Source organism: Callithrix jacchus, chromosome 1 (genome assembly GCF_049354715.1).
Source record: "Callithrix jacchus isolate 240 chromosome 1, calJac240_pri, whole genome shotgun sequence".
NCBI classification, from domain to species: domain Eukaryota; kingdom Metazoa; phylum Chordata; class Mammalia; order Primates; family Cebidae; genus Callithrix; species Callithrix jacchus.
Genome location: NC_133502.1, coordinates 66636979 through 66655773, shown reverse-complemented (window position 1 = coordinate 66655773; position 18795 = coordinate 66636979). Strand labels below are relative to the sequence as shown.

Sequence of the window (18795 nt, the reverse complement as noted above, 5' to 3'; positions counted from 1 at the left end):
ATATATATTTTTTATTCTGAACATGTGTCATTTTGTTTTCATTATGGCTCTTGCAGAATTTAGAGGAGAAGTGTGTGTGTGTGTGTGTGTGTGTGTGTGTGAACCCAATTTGGGAGTCTTGGTTTTTTAGTAATAGAATTTAACACATTTGTATGTATTGTAATTATTAGTTGCTCTTATTCCTTCTATATTGTTTTATATTTTCTGTTTACTAGTTTATACTTTCCTTTTCATTCCTGGTTCTTGCTGATTTGATCAAATTATTTTTATTTTTTCTTTTTTTTTTTTGAGACAGAATTTCACTCTTGTTACCCAGGCTGGAGTGCAATGGCACAATCTCAGCTCACTGCAACCTCTGCCTCCTGGACTCAAGCAATTCTCCTGCCTTAGCCTCCCAAGTAGCTGGGACTACAGGCATGCACCACCATGCCCAGCTAATTTTTGTATTTTTAGTAGAGACGGGGTTTCACCATGTTGACCAGGATGGTCTCGATCTCTTGACCTTGTGATCAACCCTCCTCAGCCTCCCAAAGTGCTGGAATTATAGGCGTGAGCCAGGTCAAATTATTTTTGTTCCCGTTTTTTCTCCTTCTAGTGGTTGTATTCTACTCCCATTATTCTAATACTGATCATTAAATGTGTAATGAATAATACAAGAGACAGGTTTATCTCAATTTGTGTGTGATGTGATTTTAGAAAACCCAGAGACTTAAATTACACATGACAAAAACATTTAAATTTTATTATGATTTAATTATTTCTATCATTTTCCTTGAATAAATTTATAAAAGAATTTTAGTTGTATTTTTCCAGATTGTTGGATTTTTTAAAACACATTTTGCCTCTACCAGAATAATTCAGGAGTAAGTTTTTAGCAGTCATATTAAGCATCACAGACACATTATCCACCTTTACTTAGATTTAACCATACATTTTATTGGTTTCTTTGCTCAACTGCCTACTTTTCAGCTGTTTCCTCATTTTTCTGTTTCTCCTCCAACTTCCTTTCTGTTCCTCCTACTTCTTTACCGTCTTCATCCTTAGGTAATTTTACTTTGCCTTCACATCTGCATAATTGGTTAAAAATCTTTTTCCCTAGAAACTATGTAAACCATGTTTCACTGCCTTCTATCATTTGGTGTTAAGTTACTAATCCTGGTTCCTCTCTGACAGTCTGGTTCTTAGGTGCCATTGTAGATTTTTCCCCTTTATGGAAGTTTGTGGGATTTCTCTTTAGAGTTCAGGAATTTCACAATGTATCTTGGAGTAGGTCTTTTTGCATTCCCTCTGTATGATAACCATTAGTTAAATCTGGAGACATGTTCAGCTCTAGGAATTTTTCTTCCTTTTTACTTGTTGATGTATTTTGTTACTCACTCTTGTCTGTTATCTCAGTTTTTTTCTTTTCCTTTAAGAATTTATATTCAATCAATATTGGCTCTCCAGCTCTATCCTGTATATTTCCAACTTTTCTCTGAATTAGTTCTTTGCTTTTCTTTGTATTTTACTCTTCATTCCAGATTTCCATGGCTTGGTCTTTAAATTGCGGATTTGTTTTTCAATTCTATACCCTGCTACCAATCAGCTATTCTATTGCATTGCATGGTCTTAGTTCCAAGAATGTTTTCTCATTCACTGCCGACTCTTTTCATAGCAGCCTGTTCTTATTTTATGGTGTGATAGCATAGCATACCTTTTCGGGCTATAAATATAATTTTTACCATCCCCCCAGGGTTTGCTCTATTTATTTTTATATTTCTCTTTTACATTCTTGATTTTCATCAAACGTCTCATGATTCTTGCATGTGACTTATATTTAATAGTGAGGGACTGTGCAAAGTACCTGGGCACAGTGGCTCATGCCTGTTATCCCAGCACTTTGGAAGGCTGAGGCAGGAGGATCACTTAAGCCCAGGAGTTTGAGGCTGCAGTAAGCTGTGCCTGTGCCACTGCACTCCAGCCTGGGTAACAGAGCGAGAACTTGTCTCTAAAAATTTTTTTCAAGTATAAAATAGGCAAAGTGTAGAATTAGGAAATGTACGAATAAGAAAGTTAAGCTAGTATGGGCCAGGTGTGGTGGCTTACACCTCTAACCCCAACACTTTGGGAGGCCAAGGTGAGAGGATCACTTGAGCCTAGGAGTTTGAGACCAGCCTGGGCAACATATAGAGACCCTGTCTCTACATAAAATTAAAATCAGCCAGGAGTTCAAGGCCAGTCTGGGTAACATGGCAAAACCCCATCTCTACTAAAAATACAAAAGTTACCTGGACATGGTGGCATATGCCTGTGGTCTCAGCTAACTCAGGAGGCTGAGGTGGGAAGACTGCTTGAACCCAAGAGGTCACACGACTGCTGCAAGCTGTTATCGCACCATTGCACTCCAGCCATAATGGGACAACCTTTTACAGCTGTCATATTGGCAAAATTTTTAAATTCTGACAGGCCCAAATGTTGGGAAGGATGGGCGATAATAACTACAACTCACACTACACAGCTGTGAGAATCTAAACTGGCATAAAAACTTGAGAAAGCAATTTGGCCATATCTAGTGAAGATGACCATACCTTTTGTCCCTGCTTTGAATCTATTTTAAAGCAACATTTTGCTTTTTGAGACAGAGTCTTGTTCTGTCACCCAGGCTGGAGTGCAGTGCCGTGATCTTGGCTCACTGCTACCTCTGTGCCCAAACCCATTTCAAGCAATTCTTGTGTCAGCTGGGATTATAGGCGTCTGCCACCACACCCAACTAATTTTTGTATTTTTTGTAGAGATGGTATTTCCCCATGTTGGCCAGGCTGGTCTTGAACTCCTGGACTCAAGTAATGCACCCACCTTGGCCTCCCAAAATGCTGGGATTACAGGTGTGAGCCACTGCGCCCAGCCTTCATTGCATTTTTTAATCCATTTATATTTTAATGGACACTTAGTTTGTTTCCATGTCTTGGCTATTGTGAATAAGGCTGCAATGAACACGAAAGAACAGATATTTCCTTGACATATTGATTTCAGTTCCTTTGACTATATACCCAGAAGTGGGATTATTAGATCATATGGTAGTTCTATTTTTATTTTTTTGCATATCCTTCATATTGTTTTTTTTTTTGAGACAGAGTTTCACTCTTGTTACCCAGGCTGGAGTGCAATGGCACGATCTTGGCTCACGGCAACCTCCGCCTCCTGGGTTCAGGCAATTCTCCTGGCTCAGCCTCCTGAGTAGCTGGGATTACAGGCATGCGCCACCATGCCCAGCTAATTTTTTGTATTTTTAGTTGAGATGGGGTTTCACCATGTTGACCAGGATGGCCTCGATCTCTTGACCTCGTGATCCACCCTCCTCGGCCTTCCAAAGTGCTGGAATTACAGGCGTGAGCCACCGCGCCTGGCCCCATACTGTTTCTTATAGTGGCTGTACTAATTCACCTTCCCACCAGCAATGTACAAGAGTTCCCTTTTCTCAGCATTCTCATCAACACTTTCCTTTCTTCTTTCTTATTTTGACTGGCTGTGTCACAATCTATTTGCTAACCAGTTGCTGCATCCAGGACAGGGAAGACTCTGGCCCAACCTGAGTTATGTTCCCTCCTTTTTGATGGGGTGAGGTGAGGTGGGAAGTAGGGAAGACAGATCTATCATTAGAAACCCAGACCAAACAGCTACCAGAGGTTTTCTTCCTTTTCTTTCACTTCTCTGACTCAGTTATTTCTACTTCTATCGTTATTTCCATCCATCTTTTCTTGGAGATTTTTGGGGCAGTTTTCCTTTTAACTTCTTTAGTTGAATCCTTATTTATTTTTATTCCTATATGAATGAGTTATAATTGTAGATTCTCACCCTCCCACATGTTCTGCCAACAATATAAAGGCTCCTTTTCAAGAACTATTTCTGATTTTTTTTTTTAGCATTAATTTTGTTGAGCTCTTTGTGGGCCTATTCCATCTCATCTTTTTGTTCCACTTTTAGTAAGTATACACTATCTGTTCACACATAAATGATATATTGGCTAAAGATTAAGTTGTGGCGTTATAGATTTTCCTTCTCAGAACTTAGATTTTCTCCATGGTCTTAGGGCATCTGGTTCATGGAAGTCCAAAACCAACCTGATTTTTATGCTTTCATTTGTTTGTTTTTTTGAGGTCATTTTGTTGGAATGTGGTTTGAGAAAGAAATGTTTATTTATTTTAAAAGCCACAAGACACTGAATGTTGGGTCTTAATATGAATCTCAACTAGAAAAACCTTTCAAACGATAAAGTTTAGCTTGTTTTTCTGTTTAAGCTGTTATATCTTTGATTCTGCTCCATTTTTAATTTCTTTATTGTTTTTGGCTTCCTATCCTGCCCTCTCCATTGTTGTAATACCTGTCTGTTAGGGGATAACACTATATTTTCTTCATATTGCTATGAAATACCTATATAGATATAAAGGTATGTATCTAACAACTTATATATCTTTTCTTTCTCATTTTAGTTTTTTTGACCTTTCTCGCTGTCTGGGAAAATTCTGGATGTATCTGTGTCTCTCACTACATTGCGAGCCCTTTGAGGCTTCTTTGTTTTGTATTTCCTTGTTCAGTGCCTTGTATATTATAAGTGCTCAGTAAATATTTTTTGAATGAATACATGCAGACTAACTAATTTTGTTCCTTGCAGTTGCCCCAGATTCATTTTCTGTATTGTCCTTCTGCTCTATCTGGTTTGGGATTCCCAGTCTCCATTTCGGGCATGTGTGTGTTTATGTATGCATGTATGTATGTATTTTCAGTCTTTTACCTTGGCCAGCTCTCTTTTTGTCTAAAAGAGCTTTTTGTCTCCTTTTCTGAAATTTATGTCTGTTCTAGCTTTATAGAGAATTAATTTCAAAAGCAATCTTTCTTGCCCAAGTCTGCAGGGCATTTATTTCCTTTACTTGTGTTCGTTTAATAATAATTTAAAAAGAACAACCTACTATTTGTTTATTCTGCTTACAAACCCTTATAAGAGGGCCATTGTCAGGCCCTAACATTTCTGTTCTGCATGGCCTGCTGTCAGCATTAACACGGAGGGCAGGTTGATGTGCATGGTCTCAACACAGTTTTCAATGCCTAACACACTTTTCAATGCATTTATCTAGTGTCAGTTTTTTGCACTAACATGCATCTTTTCCTGTCCCCACTGCCTGCTTTGCTGAAATATAATATATGTTCTTAAAACCCCAAGGTAGACTTTATGAAAAAAATTACTACTACCTTATCCCCACAAAGCACCATTGTCAGGCCTCTCCATTTCTTTTTTTCCCAACTTAAGCACTTTATCTTTGGCTGTGATAAGATATTGGGAGTTAAAGACTCAGAATGGATGTGGAACAGTGATGAATAACCTAGAGCCCCGATGTACAATCTTACTCTAAGAACAGCATCATTTTACAGAGAGAACAAATGACACCTAGATGGGGGTGATTAACTTCTTTTGAATCATACAGTAGATCAGTTGTCAATCAACTAGAGGGAGTTTACATGTCTTATGTTTATGTAGAAAGTTTTTTTTTTTTTTTTGAGACGGAGTTTTGCTCTTGTTACCCAGGCTGGAGTGCAATGGCACGATCTCGGCTCACTGCAACCTCCGCCTCCTAGGTTCGGGCAATTCTCCTGCCTCAGCCTCCCGAGTAGCTGGGATTACAGGCGTGTGCCACCATGTCCAGCTAATTTTTTGTATTTTTAGTAGAGATGGGGTTTCACCATGTTGACCAGGATGGTCTCGATCTCTTGATCTCGTGATCCACCTGCCTCGGCCTCCCAAAGTGCTGGGATTACAGGCTTGAGCCACCGCGCCCGGCCCTATGTAGAAGGTTTGAGTGCTGCTTGGCTCAATGCTTAAATGACCACCACTGGAGTAAATGATATGATTGGAGAAGATGCACATACAGTGACCAGAACGGTTGCCCAGGGTATGAGAAGGACAGCCCCAAGTTTCCAGGTGATGGGGGAGGTGTTCGGTCTGGGAGTGGAGTGGGGCTGGCCGTGGTCTGAGAAGAACTGGGGCAGGCAGGAGAGTTCTGCCTTAATTTGCAGGAGGTCTGGGTGCTGGAACTCAACTACAGTTTAAGAGGATGAATTTTGATTTCCTTCAAAATATGGATCCCAAAATTGAAGAATAATGATCAGGTGAAATTTTAAAACACTGTTAAACTAATATTACATTTATTACAATAAGTAGGTATAGTAAAACATGAAAATTTTGGGGAAAAGAGATTGTATTGAGGCAGTATACTATGTGTTATTTCCCCATTGTATGACACCATTGCCCCTAAAGTGTTTGCTTTTGCCACTTAATAATAAGCTCCAAAGAGCAGGGATTGTGTTTTTCTTGTTCGTGGCTCTATCCCTAGTATTTAGCAAAGTGCCTCTGCTCAGTAATTACTCAGATTATTTATTCAGTGAATAAATAAACAAACCCACCATCAGATGAAAAGGAGAGATAGTGAATCAGAAAATGCTAGCTAATCACCAGATTGACAGGGAAGCTCTGAAAAAAATTTTAATTTAAGAAAATTAGCATTAGCTTGTTATAGTGAGAACCAAGCAGAGTAATAATGGACAAAAATCATATCATACTATCTCTGTGATACTATGTCATAATTTGTACTCTGTTTTGATGTCAGAGAGTATTTAAAATTCCTACAATTATATATCTTTCCCTTAGTGCTGTAGAACTACAGAGAGAAAGAAAGCAATTACAGGTACACCTTATTTTATTGTAGTTCACCTTTATTGTGCTTTAGTGTCCTGTGTTTTTGAAAAATGAAAGGTTTATGACAACCCTGTATAGAGGAAGTATATTGGCGCCATTTTTTCAACAGCATGTGCTCACTTTGTATCTCTTGATACATTTTGTTAATTCTCACAATATTTCAAACGTTTTCATTTGTTAGTACATCTGTTATGGTGATCTGTGATCAATGATCTCTGATGTTACTATTGTAATTGTTTCAGGACACCACAAACTGTGCCCGTAATCAATAAATGCTGCTTGTGTTGACTGCTCCATCAACTGGCCGTTCCCCTGCCTTACTCTCCTCAGGCCTCCCTGTTCCCTGAGATGCAAAAATACTGAAATTAGGCCGGCTCATAGCCCTATAGTGGCCTCTAAGTGTTCAAGTAAAAGGAAGAGTAACATATCTCTCACTTTAAATCAAAAGGTGGAAATGATTAATCTTAGTGAGGAAAGCGTATCCAGAGCTGATGCAGGCTGAAAGCTAGGGCTTTTGCACCAGTAAGCCAAGCTGTGGACGCAAAGGAAATGTTCTTGAAGAAAATGAAAAGTGCTACTCCAATGGAAACACTAATAATAAGAAAACAAAACAGCTAATTGTTAATATGAAGAAAGTTTAAGCGATCTGGATAGAAGATCAAGCCAGACACAACATTCTCTTAAGCCTAGTCCAGGACAAGGCCCCAACTCTCTTCAGCTCTATGAAGACTGAGAGAGGTAAGGAAGATGCAGAAGAAAAGTCTGAAGCTAAAAGAGGTTTACTCCATGAGGTTTAAGGAAAGAAGCCATCTCTAGAACATAAAAGTGCTGGGGAAAGCAGCAAATGCTGTCGTAGAAGCTGCAGCAAATTACCCAGAAGAGCTAGCTGAGATCGTTGGTGAGGGTAGCCACACAAAGCAACAGATTTTCAATGTAGCTGGAACACGTTTGTATTGGAAGAAGATGCCGTCTAGGACTTTCATAGCTAAAAAGGAGGAGTCAGTGCCTGGCTTTGAAGGACAAGCTGATGACTCCCTTGTTAGGGGCTAATGCAGCTGGTGACTTGAAGTAGAAGCTAATGCTCATTTCCCATCCCCCAAACCCTAGGGCTCTTAAGAATTATGCTAAATCTATTTGGCCTGTGCTCTATGAATGGAATAACAAAGCATGAATGACAGCACATCTATTTGCAGCATGGTTTTCTGAATATTTTAAGCTCTCTGTTGAGACCCACTGCTCAGAATAAAAGATTCCTTTGAAAATATTACTGCTCACTGACAGTGCACCTCATCATCCCAGAGCTCTGGTGGAGGTGTACAAGGAGATTAATGTTGTTTTCATGCCTGTTAACATCCATTCTGCAGCCCATGGACAAAGGAGTAACTTTGACTTTTCAGACTTGTTAAAGAAATACATTTCATATGTTCATATTGTTATAATAAAAGTTTTTTTTAAACCCTAAAGAATTAAATTTCATAAGGTGAAAGCTGCCACAGATAGTGATTCCTCTAATGAGTCTGGGCAAACCAAATAGAAAAACCTGCTGTAAAAGATTCACCATTCTAGATGCCATTAAGAACACTTGTGATTCATGGGAGGAGGTCAAAATATCAACATTTTCAGGAGTTCAAAAGAAGTTGATTCTAACACTCATGGATAACTTTGAGGGGTTCAAGACTTTAGTGGTGGAGGTAACTGCCAATGTGGTGGAAATAACAAAAGAACAAGAATTAGGAGTAGAGCCTGAAGATGTGACTGAATTGCTGCAACTTCATGATAAAACTTCAACAGGTGAGGAGTGTTTCTTCTGTGGATGAGCAAAGTGTTTTCTTGAGATGGAATCTACTCCTGGTGAAGATGAAATGACAGCAAAGGACTTAGCATATTACATAGCAGTTAAAGCAGGGGCAGGGTTTGAGAGGATTGACTTCAATTTTGAAAGCAGTTCTACTGTGAGTAAACTGCTAACAAACTGTATCACATGCTATACAGAAATCTTTCATGAAAGGAAGAGTCAGTAAAAGTAGCAAACCTTACTGTCTTCTTTTAAGAAATCGCCGTGGCTACTCCAGCCTTCAGCAACCAACACCCTGATCAGTCAGCAGCCATCAACATTTATGCAAGACTCTCCAACCAGCAAAAAGATTAGGACTCACTGAAGGAAGGGTCAGATGATCATTAGCATTTTTAGCAAGAAATATTTTTATAAATTAAGTCATACATATTGTTTTCTTAGATATAATACTATTGCATACTTTATAGACTACAGTATAGTATAAATATAACTTTTATAGGTACTAGGAAACCAAATACATTTTGTGACTCACTTTATTGAGAAATTTGCTTTATTGCAACGGTCTGGAACTGAACCTACAGTATCTCCTTGGTATGTCTATACATGAATGCATTTGGCTTCTTTTTAAAATTCTACTTTGATGTAAAATATTTGAACATTGAGTATTAAGCATTCAGAGGATAAGTTTATTTTTTTTTTAAATAACGGAAAAACGTATAATTAACTCAAAAAGCGAGAAATGTCTAGGGCATTTAAGATAGAATCATCTCCCAACTACTGTGCCTTTCTCTTTAGTGAAATAATTCATTAACTATGTCATAGACCTTCTCGTAATAATAGTAGCTAAACATTATAGAATACATACAGCTAATATTATAGAATATATTTATTATTATTGCTTCCTTTGGTCAAAATATCTAGTTTTACGTATCAGCTTAGACTCTAAAATTATTTCTTGCATAATCCTTATGTTTCTATTGCAGAAAAGATTTTAAACTTTGTATTAAAAGTTTCAAGCAAATCTTTAAAAATATATTTTAAAAAATATTTTATATGTATTTACATTTGGCATAAAACTTGGAACTCATTTTAATTTGATCAGTTTTAATGTTTCAGATTACCTAATTCATGTTGTTAAAAATTTATAAGACATATTGTTTCCAAATTTAAGCATATTAAGAGTTAAAGCTGTAATTTTTGTTGGCTTATTTGTTTTTAGCATTTCATATTGGAAGAAGAGATTTCTACACATGAAAAGAATGCCTTTGTTTAGTAAATCACACAAAAATCCAGCAGAAATTGTGAAAATCCTGAAAGACAATTTGGCCATTTTGGAAAAGCAAGACAAAAAGACAGACAAGGTATGAGCTAAAACAGTAACATTATGGTTAAAATACATATATTGCAATGCCAAACATCGGTGTAAAAGCTGAATGAGGAATTCAAAATATGGTCTGTGATGTGCACATAGGGTCTCTATAAATAGATTTAAGTTGATTTCAGGTTTTATGCAACTGATTATTGTTTGGTCTGTTGTGATGAACTTTAGGTTTGCTCTCTAGAGCTTCTGACCAACACTGGGTCCCTCTAGACTACACAGCTTAAAAATATAGAATAAGGTTATAATGGTGTGTAATGTTACATTGAAATGAAAGGTAAAAAGTTTTTTATTTAAAGATTGACTGATAGTTTCTGTTACAGTAAATCTCATTTTTATACAGTTTTAAGGTCTTATTAAGTGGGGCTTCCTCACAGGAATGTTAGTTATTCCCTCAAAGCGATATTGAATCCTATATATTCGATTTCTCTCTAAAGTGACTAGTTTATGGCAAGACTCAAGATATCTATAAAATAAATACTCGAGTTCATAGTATTCTTCTATTCCGGTAAATGATACAATCTTGAATTATATAAGGGGTGTAGAAATAGCTTATTTTAATTCCATTATACTTTGTAATATTGAGCCAAATCTTGGCCTAAATAGAAGAAAAATGAACTTTTTACAAGTATAAATCTGAGTGGTAAAAGAGGGAAAAAAGAAAAGAAAACAACTTTTATACATTTTCTTTACTAAGAAAAGGCCAACTAAAAACACAATAAATTCACATTACACAACTCCTGTATGGGCAAAAAAGAAAAGGTGTGATGATGTTAAGTGTTGTCAAAAATGGAGAGCAATGAGGACTTTCATTAACTGTGGATCATGATGTATACATTGATATAACTGCTTTGGAAACCAGTTTAGTATTATCTGTGAAATGTGAAAATATGCACGAACTAAAATCCTGTAGTGCCACTCCTAGGTATAAACTCTAGAGATATTCTTGCACATCTACACCAGGAAAAATGTACAAGAATTTTCATAGCATTGTAGTTTGCAAAAACCCCTCAATGGGAACAACCCAATGTCCATGAACAATAGAACCAATAAAAAAGTTGCAGCATAGGCATTAGGGTGGAACACCAGAAAGCAATAAAAATTAAAGAACTTCTGCCTACATGCCACAGCATAGATGAATTTCTCAAATATAATGTTGAATGAAAGAAGCAAATCATGAAAGGGTAGTGTACTGGTTCATAAAGTTCAAAATCAGTGGAACTAAGCTATATTGTTTTGGGATGCATACCTAGGTATGAAAACTGACAAGACGTTTATCACAATAGATATAAAAGTATTTACATCTAAGCTGAAAGGGTCTTCAGGTGACTCCTAGGTGCTGAAAATGTTCTGTTTCTTGACTGAGTGATGGTCACAAAGATGTTTCCTTTATGATTATTCTTAACTCTGTCTTAAACATACTCTCTATGTATGTTTAAAGCACTCTTCTGTGGATATATCTCACAATTTAAGATGCTTCCCGTCTTTAGTACATTAAGGATTGCTTCAGTCAGGCTATTAAAGTATATGAAAAATTACTTTATAGAGTAGTGTCGGCCAGGCCCAGTGGCTCATGCCTGTAATCCCAGCACCTTGGGAGGCCGAGGTGGGCAGATCACCTAAGGTCAGGAGTTTGAGACCAGCCTAGCCAACATAGTGAAACGCCATCTCTACTAAAACAAAAACGCCATCTCTACTAGCCAGGCATGGTGGTGGGTGCTTGTAATCCCACCTCCTAGGGAAGATGAGGCTGGAGAATCGCTTGAACCTAAGAGCCGGAAGTTGCAGTGAGCTGAGATCGTGCCATCGTACTCCAGCCTGGGTGACAGGAGTAAAACTGTCTCAAAAATAAATAAATAAATAAATAAATAAATAAATAAAAGTAGTGTCATCCAAGAAGCAGAGCCAGAGAAAAATTAAAAAATAATAAATAATAAAAGTATAGTCATCCTACCATGAGTTCTTTTTATGTAAGTTGCCTTATTCTACTTATTTCCTTCTTCATTTATAATGATTATAATATTATACTTAAAAGTAATAAAAGTGTATTTCTTTTAAAATTTCAGAAAAATTATTAACTAGTCTCTTCTTTCCTACCTACATTAGTTTAAAAGATTTTTAAATTGAGATATAATTGACATACCATATAATTCACTATTTAAAGTGTACAATTTGCCGTTTTCAGCATATTCACAAGGTTGTGCCACCATCTCCACTATCTAATTCTAGAACATTTCATCACCCCCGAAAGAAACCCTGTTGCCACTAGCAGTCATTCCTTATTTCCGTCTCTAACACCCTCTTAGCTCCCTCCCAGGCCCTAACACCCCCTAATCTATGTACTTTCTGCCTCTATGGGTTTGCCTAGTATTCTTTAAAATATAGTGAGTTTTTTTTAAGTTTCATAGATAGCAAAGAAGACAGTGATTACATATGAGGAATAAATGGATTGACAAAGAAATTTATGAGTTTTGAAAACTTACAATTTTATACTTGGACCATTCAAAAATCGGAAGAGTAGGGATTTGTTGAAAAACCTGAACAGTGCTTTAAATTAAGATTAGTAGCTGCTGATAAATCTTCAAAATGGAATCTGTTTTCAAGAGTAAAATTTATATTGAATTGCTAGCAAAATTAGACAATGAGTGTGGTTTAAAAGATTATTTAATTTATGTTGACTAAGTGGAAATACAAGAGAACTTTTTTATATAAATAAATTTTAGTAATGTTTTTCAAAATAAAAAAGGCAGTGGTTACTATTTTGGCTTGTTTGTAACTGTACCATTGATTATAAATAAACAGGGCTCAAGACGTAGTGTTTTTTTTTTTTTTTTTGATTACTTGTTTGTTAATGGCCTAAAATTTTTATTCTTTTAACTGTTAGCCTATGTTTTGCTCGCTAGGCTTCAGAAGAAGTGTCAAAATCACTGCAAGCAATGAAAGAAATTCTGTGTGGTACAAATGAAAAGGAACCCCCGACAGAAGCAGTGGCTCAGCTGGCACAGGAGCTCTACAACAGTGGCCTGCTGGTGACACTGATAGCTGACCTGCAGCTGATAGACTTTGAGGTAAACCAGTTGTAAAGGGATGCCAGTGCTGCTTTTCAATTTTAATATATATCTATCACTATTCAACTTTGACTTTTCACTGTTGCTTTCCATATGTCATTTGTTCTTTCTTTCTGTTTCTTTCTGTTTTTCTTTCTTTCTCTCTCTCTCTCTCTCTCTCTCTCTCTCTCTCTCTCTCTCTCTCTCTCTCTCTCGCTGTCTCTCTCTCTTTCTTAGACGGAATCTCACTCTGTCATCCTGGCTGGAGTGCAGTGATACAATCTTGGCTCACTGCAACTTCCACCTCCTTGGTTCAAGCTATTCTCCTGTCTCAGCCTCCCGAGTAGCTGGGACTACAGGCATGCGCCACCACACCTGGCTAGTTTTTGTATTATTAGTAGAGATAGGGTTTAAAGTTTTTTCTAAAACTTCTACAATTAACCTATTTTTTAAAAAAGCAAAAAGGTATACTATAGTTAAGTTTCATGCAGCTAGGTGGCAAAGCTAGTGGCTAATAGAAGTAATAATAAGAAATAATATTTGTTGAGTCCTTGCTATATGCCAGGTACTGTTTCAAGCACTCAACTTATTTAAAAACTACCTTTGTGTTTAATACTGCTTTATTAGCCCCATGTTATAGATGAAGAACCTAAAGTTCAAAGACATTAAATAATTTTCCCAAAGTCACTCACTTACTAAGAGCTTCAAATTCAGACAGTTCTTTTAATTAACATATTATGCCAACTTTTTAAGAAATGTGTTAAATGCTAGTAATATAGGATGTTTATCTCCTTTTGAAAGCAATTATTCCTAATTTACCTAAATAATAAATTGACTGACTAAAACAAAAACTTAGAAATGTAAGTGGTGACTATGTGTAGTCATTTTATTATCTATTGTGTAACTCAGAGATAGTGATTTTTCAGTGAAAAATGGATACAGAGGCAACTTTGGGCATTGACTGTTGAGGTGACAGAGTCCTGGTTTGGCTTTGTTGCTTTGTTTCTGCCATAATACTTTCGTTAGTATCAGGCAGGTGCTTGGGTCTCCACTAACTCTCAGAGGTAGAGGAGATAAGCAGATTTCTAAAGTGAGTTGCTTTTAGTTTTGTTCACTGAATAAGTAGAAGGAAAACTAATAACGGTGATTGCCATGATTAGACCAAGATAAGGTCAGGGCTCTGGGGACCTGTGGAAATAGTAGCCCACAGCTCTCTGTGCAAGTTAGACCAGGGAAGAGTTTTAGCAGCCGAAACAGAAGAGGAGGAGTACAGAGCCAGGAGACGTGAAGTCTGCATGTGGCTAGAAGCAAGACCGAGTGGGGACCTGGAAGGGCCTGGACTTCAGCTCATCCTTTCTTTCAGTTACAGCTGTCTTTTTCTTTCTTTCCCTTCCATATTCTCTTTCTCTGTGTTTGGTATTTTCTGACTCGTAATCTTTTTCTTTTCCTCTTGCTTGGCTTGCTCACTCTCCCTCTCCATCTTAAGTCCTATTTCCTTTAAAAACCAGCTATATGTGAAATCAAAGTATAGTCTCACTGTACGTAGTATACTTTTCTGTTTCTTTTATTTAGTTTAAAAGTAGGTATTATGAACACTTGTAGAAGCTGTGGCATAGTGAAAAAACACTTGACTCGGAATTAGAATTATTTAGAGTCCCAGCTATGCTATTCGATGGTCAGTAAGTTAACCTCTTCGAACCTAAGTTTTCTTATCTATAAAATAGGAATAATATGAACTTACAGCATTGTTTTAAATATTAAACTAAATAAAAATATAATATATATTGTATTATATAGGGACGTTAAATACAAATGCAAACTATATACACGTCAAGTAGTAGTATTTTTCCATTTCCTCTTTTTCTCAAACTAAAAAACTAAAGTTAAATGTAAGCTGGTTTGCTTTTGTTGTAACCCTTGATTTTTTTTTTTCTTAACCCTTGATTTTTTTAATATTTAGTTGGTCAGTGTCCATAAATAGGAAAATGATTTCCTATTCTTATAGTATTTTAGTTCTATAAATTTACTATTGTTTGGCTCATTTCTCTGAGAACAGCAGCATATTAACCTACTGTCATCATTAATTCATAAGTATACTTTAATTAGTTTATGAGATTAACCCAATTTGCAGTGGAGTGCTGGAAGGAATATGACTAAGGACGGTTATGTTTTGAAGAATGAGTCAGGGATGAGATGTCTTCAGGTTCAGTGACCTGGAGAAGCCTTGAGCAGGCGCAGAGCCTCATAGCTTCAAAGTGCTGTCCAAGAATTGGGGAGTAAGGGAGGAGTATATCAAAGAAAAACTTTGGATACTTCACAACTTTCTTTGGCAGTGGTTCAAATAACAAAAGTGGAACGTAAGAAACAGTTATGCAAGTTTTCCTTCTTTTACATGTCATATGAAATATAAATTAAAATTTTTGAGAAGTTCATTTAAAAATTATTTCAGAATTAAGATATTTAATTGCCTAAAATAGACTTGTAAATTATTATTAAGTAAGTTGTATTCTCTGGAATCCTTGGAGAAAAGTGTCTTTCTGAACATTTGAATTTTCCATATAGCTGAAGATTAAGACTTCAAATACAGAGTTAAATTGATTACTTTTACAGATTACTTTACTTTTTAAAATAAAACACATTATATTCTTGCCTTCTCTCCAGAATAATATACTAGATATAATGTTTTTAAACTGATGATTCAAAACTATTATGAAGATGTGTTATCGTGATGATAAGATAGCAGGCAATTCTTAACTTTGTATATTCAGTTGATGTGACACATGCCTAGAACGTAATTATAAATGAGTGTGACACTCCATAGATGCAGCTGTCCTCCTCCTCTAGCCCATAGAAAAATATATACTTCTTGGTTGAATGAATAAATGAATGAGTGAAAAGGAGTGAGAGTTTAGTACAGTTCAATTTTAAGCATTCCAACTACATACAATATTTTCAGGAGGGAGGCAGCATTATTAGCCTACTTGTAGAAATGTACTATGTTATCTCTATGAACTAGAGGCATGGATGATCAGCCTGAAGGCGACAACTGTCATTCTCAAGCCTAAAGTATCCATATAAGCTAGTGACAGCTTGATAAAATTCCTTCTGACTTCAGACTTACTCCAGTGACACAGAACCCCCCACCCCGCAAGCCTTGGTTCATGGCTTGCACTGGGATAGCCACTTCTGTATTACCTGGGTACTAGGACTGCGTCTTCCACGCCTAGTGGCATGTTAACTTGTAAGTTGATTGAATCAATGTACTAATGAGAATGAGAACTCAAAGCAGAGGTAAAAGAATTGGACCAAAAGAAGGTGTCTTGGAACATACCAGTGAGCCATTTACTGGAGGAATTAGTACATTGTTTAGAAGATAATTGAAGCTATTTGGAGAGATGATCATATGATTTCAGTAAGTGAATACCCTCTCATGGTGCTTCTTTGGAGAGCACAACAGTCATTTGACTGTAAAATTTCTGGTATGTTTTAATAACAGAAAGGAAAAATTATTATTTTAAGGATGCATACAGCTTTTGCCAGATACCTAGGAGAATGGCACATTCCTTACAGAGAAAAAAAGTGAATTTTTGCTTAGAAGATACCTTGATTGGCTTTTTGTTGTTGTTGTTAGTTTGAAAGGCTGAAGTCTCTAGGCAATGTCTGGAAGGAAAAGGGTGAAATAAAAAGCTTAGATTTCCTTGGCAGAATAAAGTAGCAGAAATTTGAGAAATTCCTTCTTTGGCTAAAGTTGATAGCAGTAGGAAATATAAGAAAGATAGAAGAATGGTTTGGAGGGAGGGAGAGAGAAGGATCCAGAACCATGACAAAGGGAAGGTGTTTGTGGAGAAAGATGATCAGGAAGACTGAGGAACCTTTCATAAAAGTGATATGTAGACTTCAACTTGAAGGAGTTTCTGCACCATGCTGTAATTATCCTTTGTTCACCTTTAACCTTTGTAAAGGAACTGTGTACTAATAATACATGTTGAGTGAAGAATGGGGTGGTTTTCTTACACTTGGAGTATGTTGAAAAAATAAGCAGTTGCAGGAAACAGGACAATGAATAGGGGTTGAAGGACGCTGGGAGCAGAGGTTTGGAACCCTGAGCTGACAGCAGTGATGGTGGCTGGCAGCACTGACGTAGATTGGGTGGCAGGGACTGACTCAGGAATCTGTGACAAACCCACTTCTCTGTAATCTAGAGGAAAGTGGCCCATTGGGGTAGGGACAATACTGGAGGATCCTGCTATCATCATGTGAATAATGGCTAGTTAGGAGGCCGGCCTTTGGGTTAAATGAAAATCTCATTATTCAGCTATACATTTTAATCTAATCCTTTAAGCCTTAAAATGGCAGACAGAAAAGAATCAGTGCAGCATACTATTATGAGGTTCAAAAAATGAGTTGTGGCTGAGTTTGCAAGGCTTCTGATATTGTGGGCTTAAGATCAAACTCAGCTGTGTTTTTTGAGGTTTGGCTACTATTCAAGACACAGCTTTAGACTCTGATGTTTTGAAACACAATGTGATAAGAGATCAAAGAGGGAAAATTTATTGCCTATAAGGTCTGATACATTTATTTTAAAGGCAGGTGTGCCTTGCAAAACTAGGGCGGATGCAAAGTGAACTGTTCAGACTGAATAGGCAAACTCAGGAAATTGTCTTCTATGGTAACTTAATCCCTAGAGATTATTTCTTGCTACATTAAGAAAAAATTAGTGAAACGGGCCTGGTGCAGTGGCTCCCGCCTATAATCCCAGCACTTTGAGAGGCTGAGGTGGAAGAATCACCTGGGCCTGGGTGGTTAAGACTACAGTGAGCCAAGATTGTGCCACTGCACTCCAGCCTGGGTAACAGAATGAGACCCTGTCTCAAAAGAAAAAAAAAAAATAGCAAAACAAACACTCCAGGATCAGCTTTTCCACCTTTCATTAAGCCATTTTGCAGCCCTACATTTTGTAAAGTTTTATTCTCTAAAAATCTTTTTCTCTTCCCTGGACCTGATTAAAGTGATCTTTTACCTTTGGTTTTATTACTGTAAAAACATAACAGAAATTATAAAGCCTTAAAATACCAGCTTTGACTGTACTTCAGACATTTAACAATTTGAAATGCTTACTAGGTGTGTTAAACATTGATTTTATTTTATTATATTTGGTCTTGATTTTATTTGTTTATATATTTTGTGCCTGTTATTGGACAAATTAAAGAATTTACAATCTCAGGGAAATACTGTCATAGAAAATGGAATTTTATTTTTTCATTTCCCTATTAGCCTAAAATTAATGAACATCTGCTTTAGAAGCCCTTTATCCTATAAAGGCACATAATTTCTGGGTGATTAAAAACGGCATTTGGCATCAGGCTCTAATTAGATATGAAACCTGTAATTGTTTGTAATAAAATTAAGACAGTGACCATTTGTTTGATCATACCAGACATTTTAAGGAATGCAGTCTGCATAAGGATGAAAACTACTTGTGCTGTGTATAAAGTGTTCTGTCTGCCCACTTCCTCTTTTTCCTGGGGAATGCTCCCTCCTTCTCCGCTCACATGGTTACCATGGGAACAATCATCTGGGTGGCATGATACCCTGGACAACACACAGCTGACTGATTTACTGGTGGATATCTGACCAAAAGAGGGCCAGAGGCTTTCAGCAGGAATTCTGGAACTAGAATTGAGACAGAACCCCAGTATCTAGCCAGGTATTTTTCCATCAGTCACCATATTTTTCACTATGTAGACTGAAGAAACAGAAGAAGCCAGCCTGCAGAGAAAACAGAATGGCCACAATATTGGGGCAGTGGGGGAGATATCTGCCACATAAATTCCCACAGATGGATTTC

At 36.9% G+C, this 18795-nt stretch overlaps 1 protein-coding gene across 2 annotated transcripts in view; it reads left to right on the top strand.

Moving 5' to 3' along the window:
• The window catches only part of CAB39L (calcium binding protein 39 like), a 103171-nt gene that overhangs the window by 8783 nt on the left and 75593 nt on the right, over positions 1-18795 (top strand). For both annotated transcript variants that reach the window (XM_078360214.1, XM_035297878.3), the window contains exons 2-3: positions 9742-9883; positions 12804-12968. In XM_078360214.1, the coding sequence (XP_078216340.1) occupies positions 9773-9883; positions 12804-12968 (276 nt within the window). In that variant the 5' untranslated portion in view covers positions 9742-9772. The remainder of the gene's footprint in view (positions 1-9741; positions 9884-12803; positions 12969-18795) is intronic.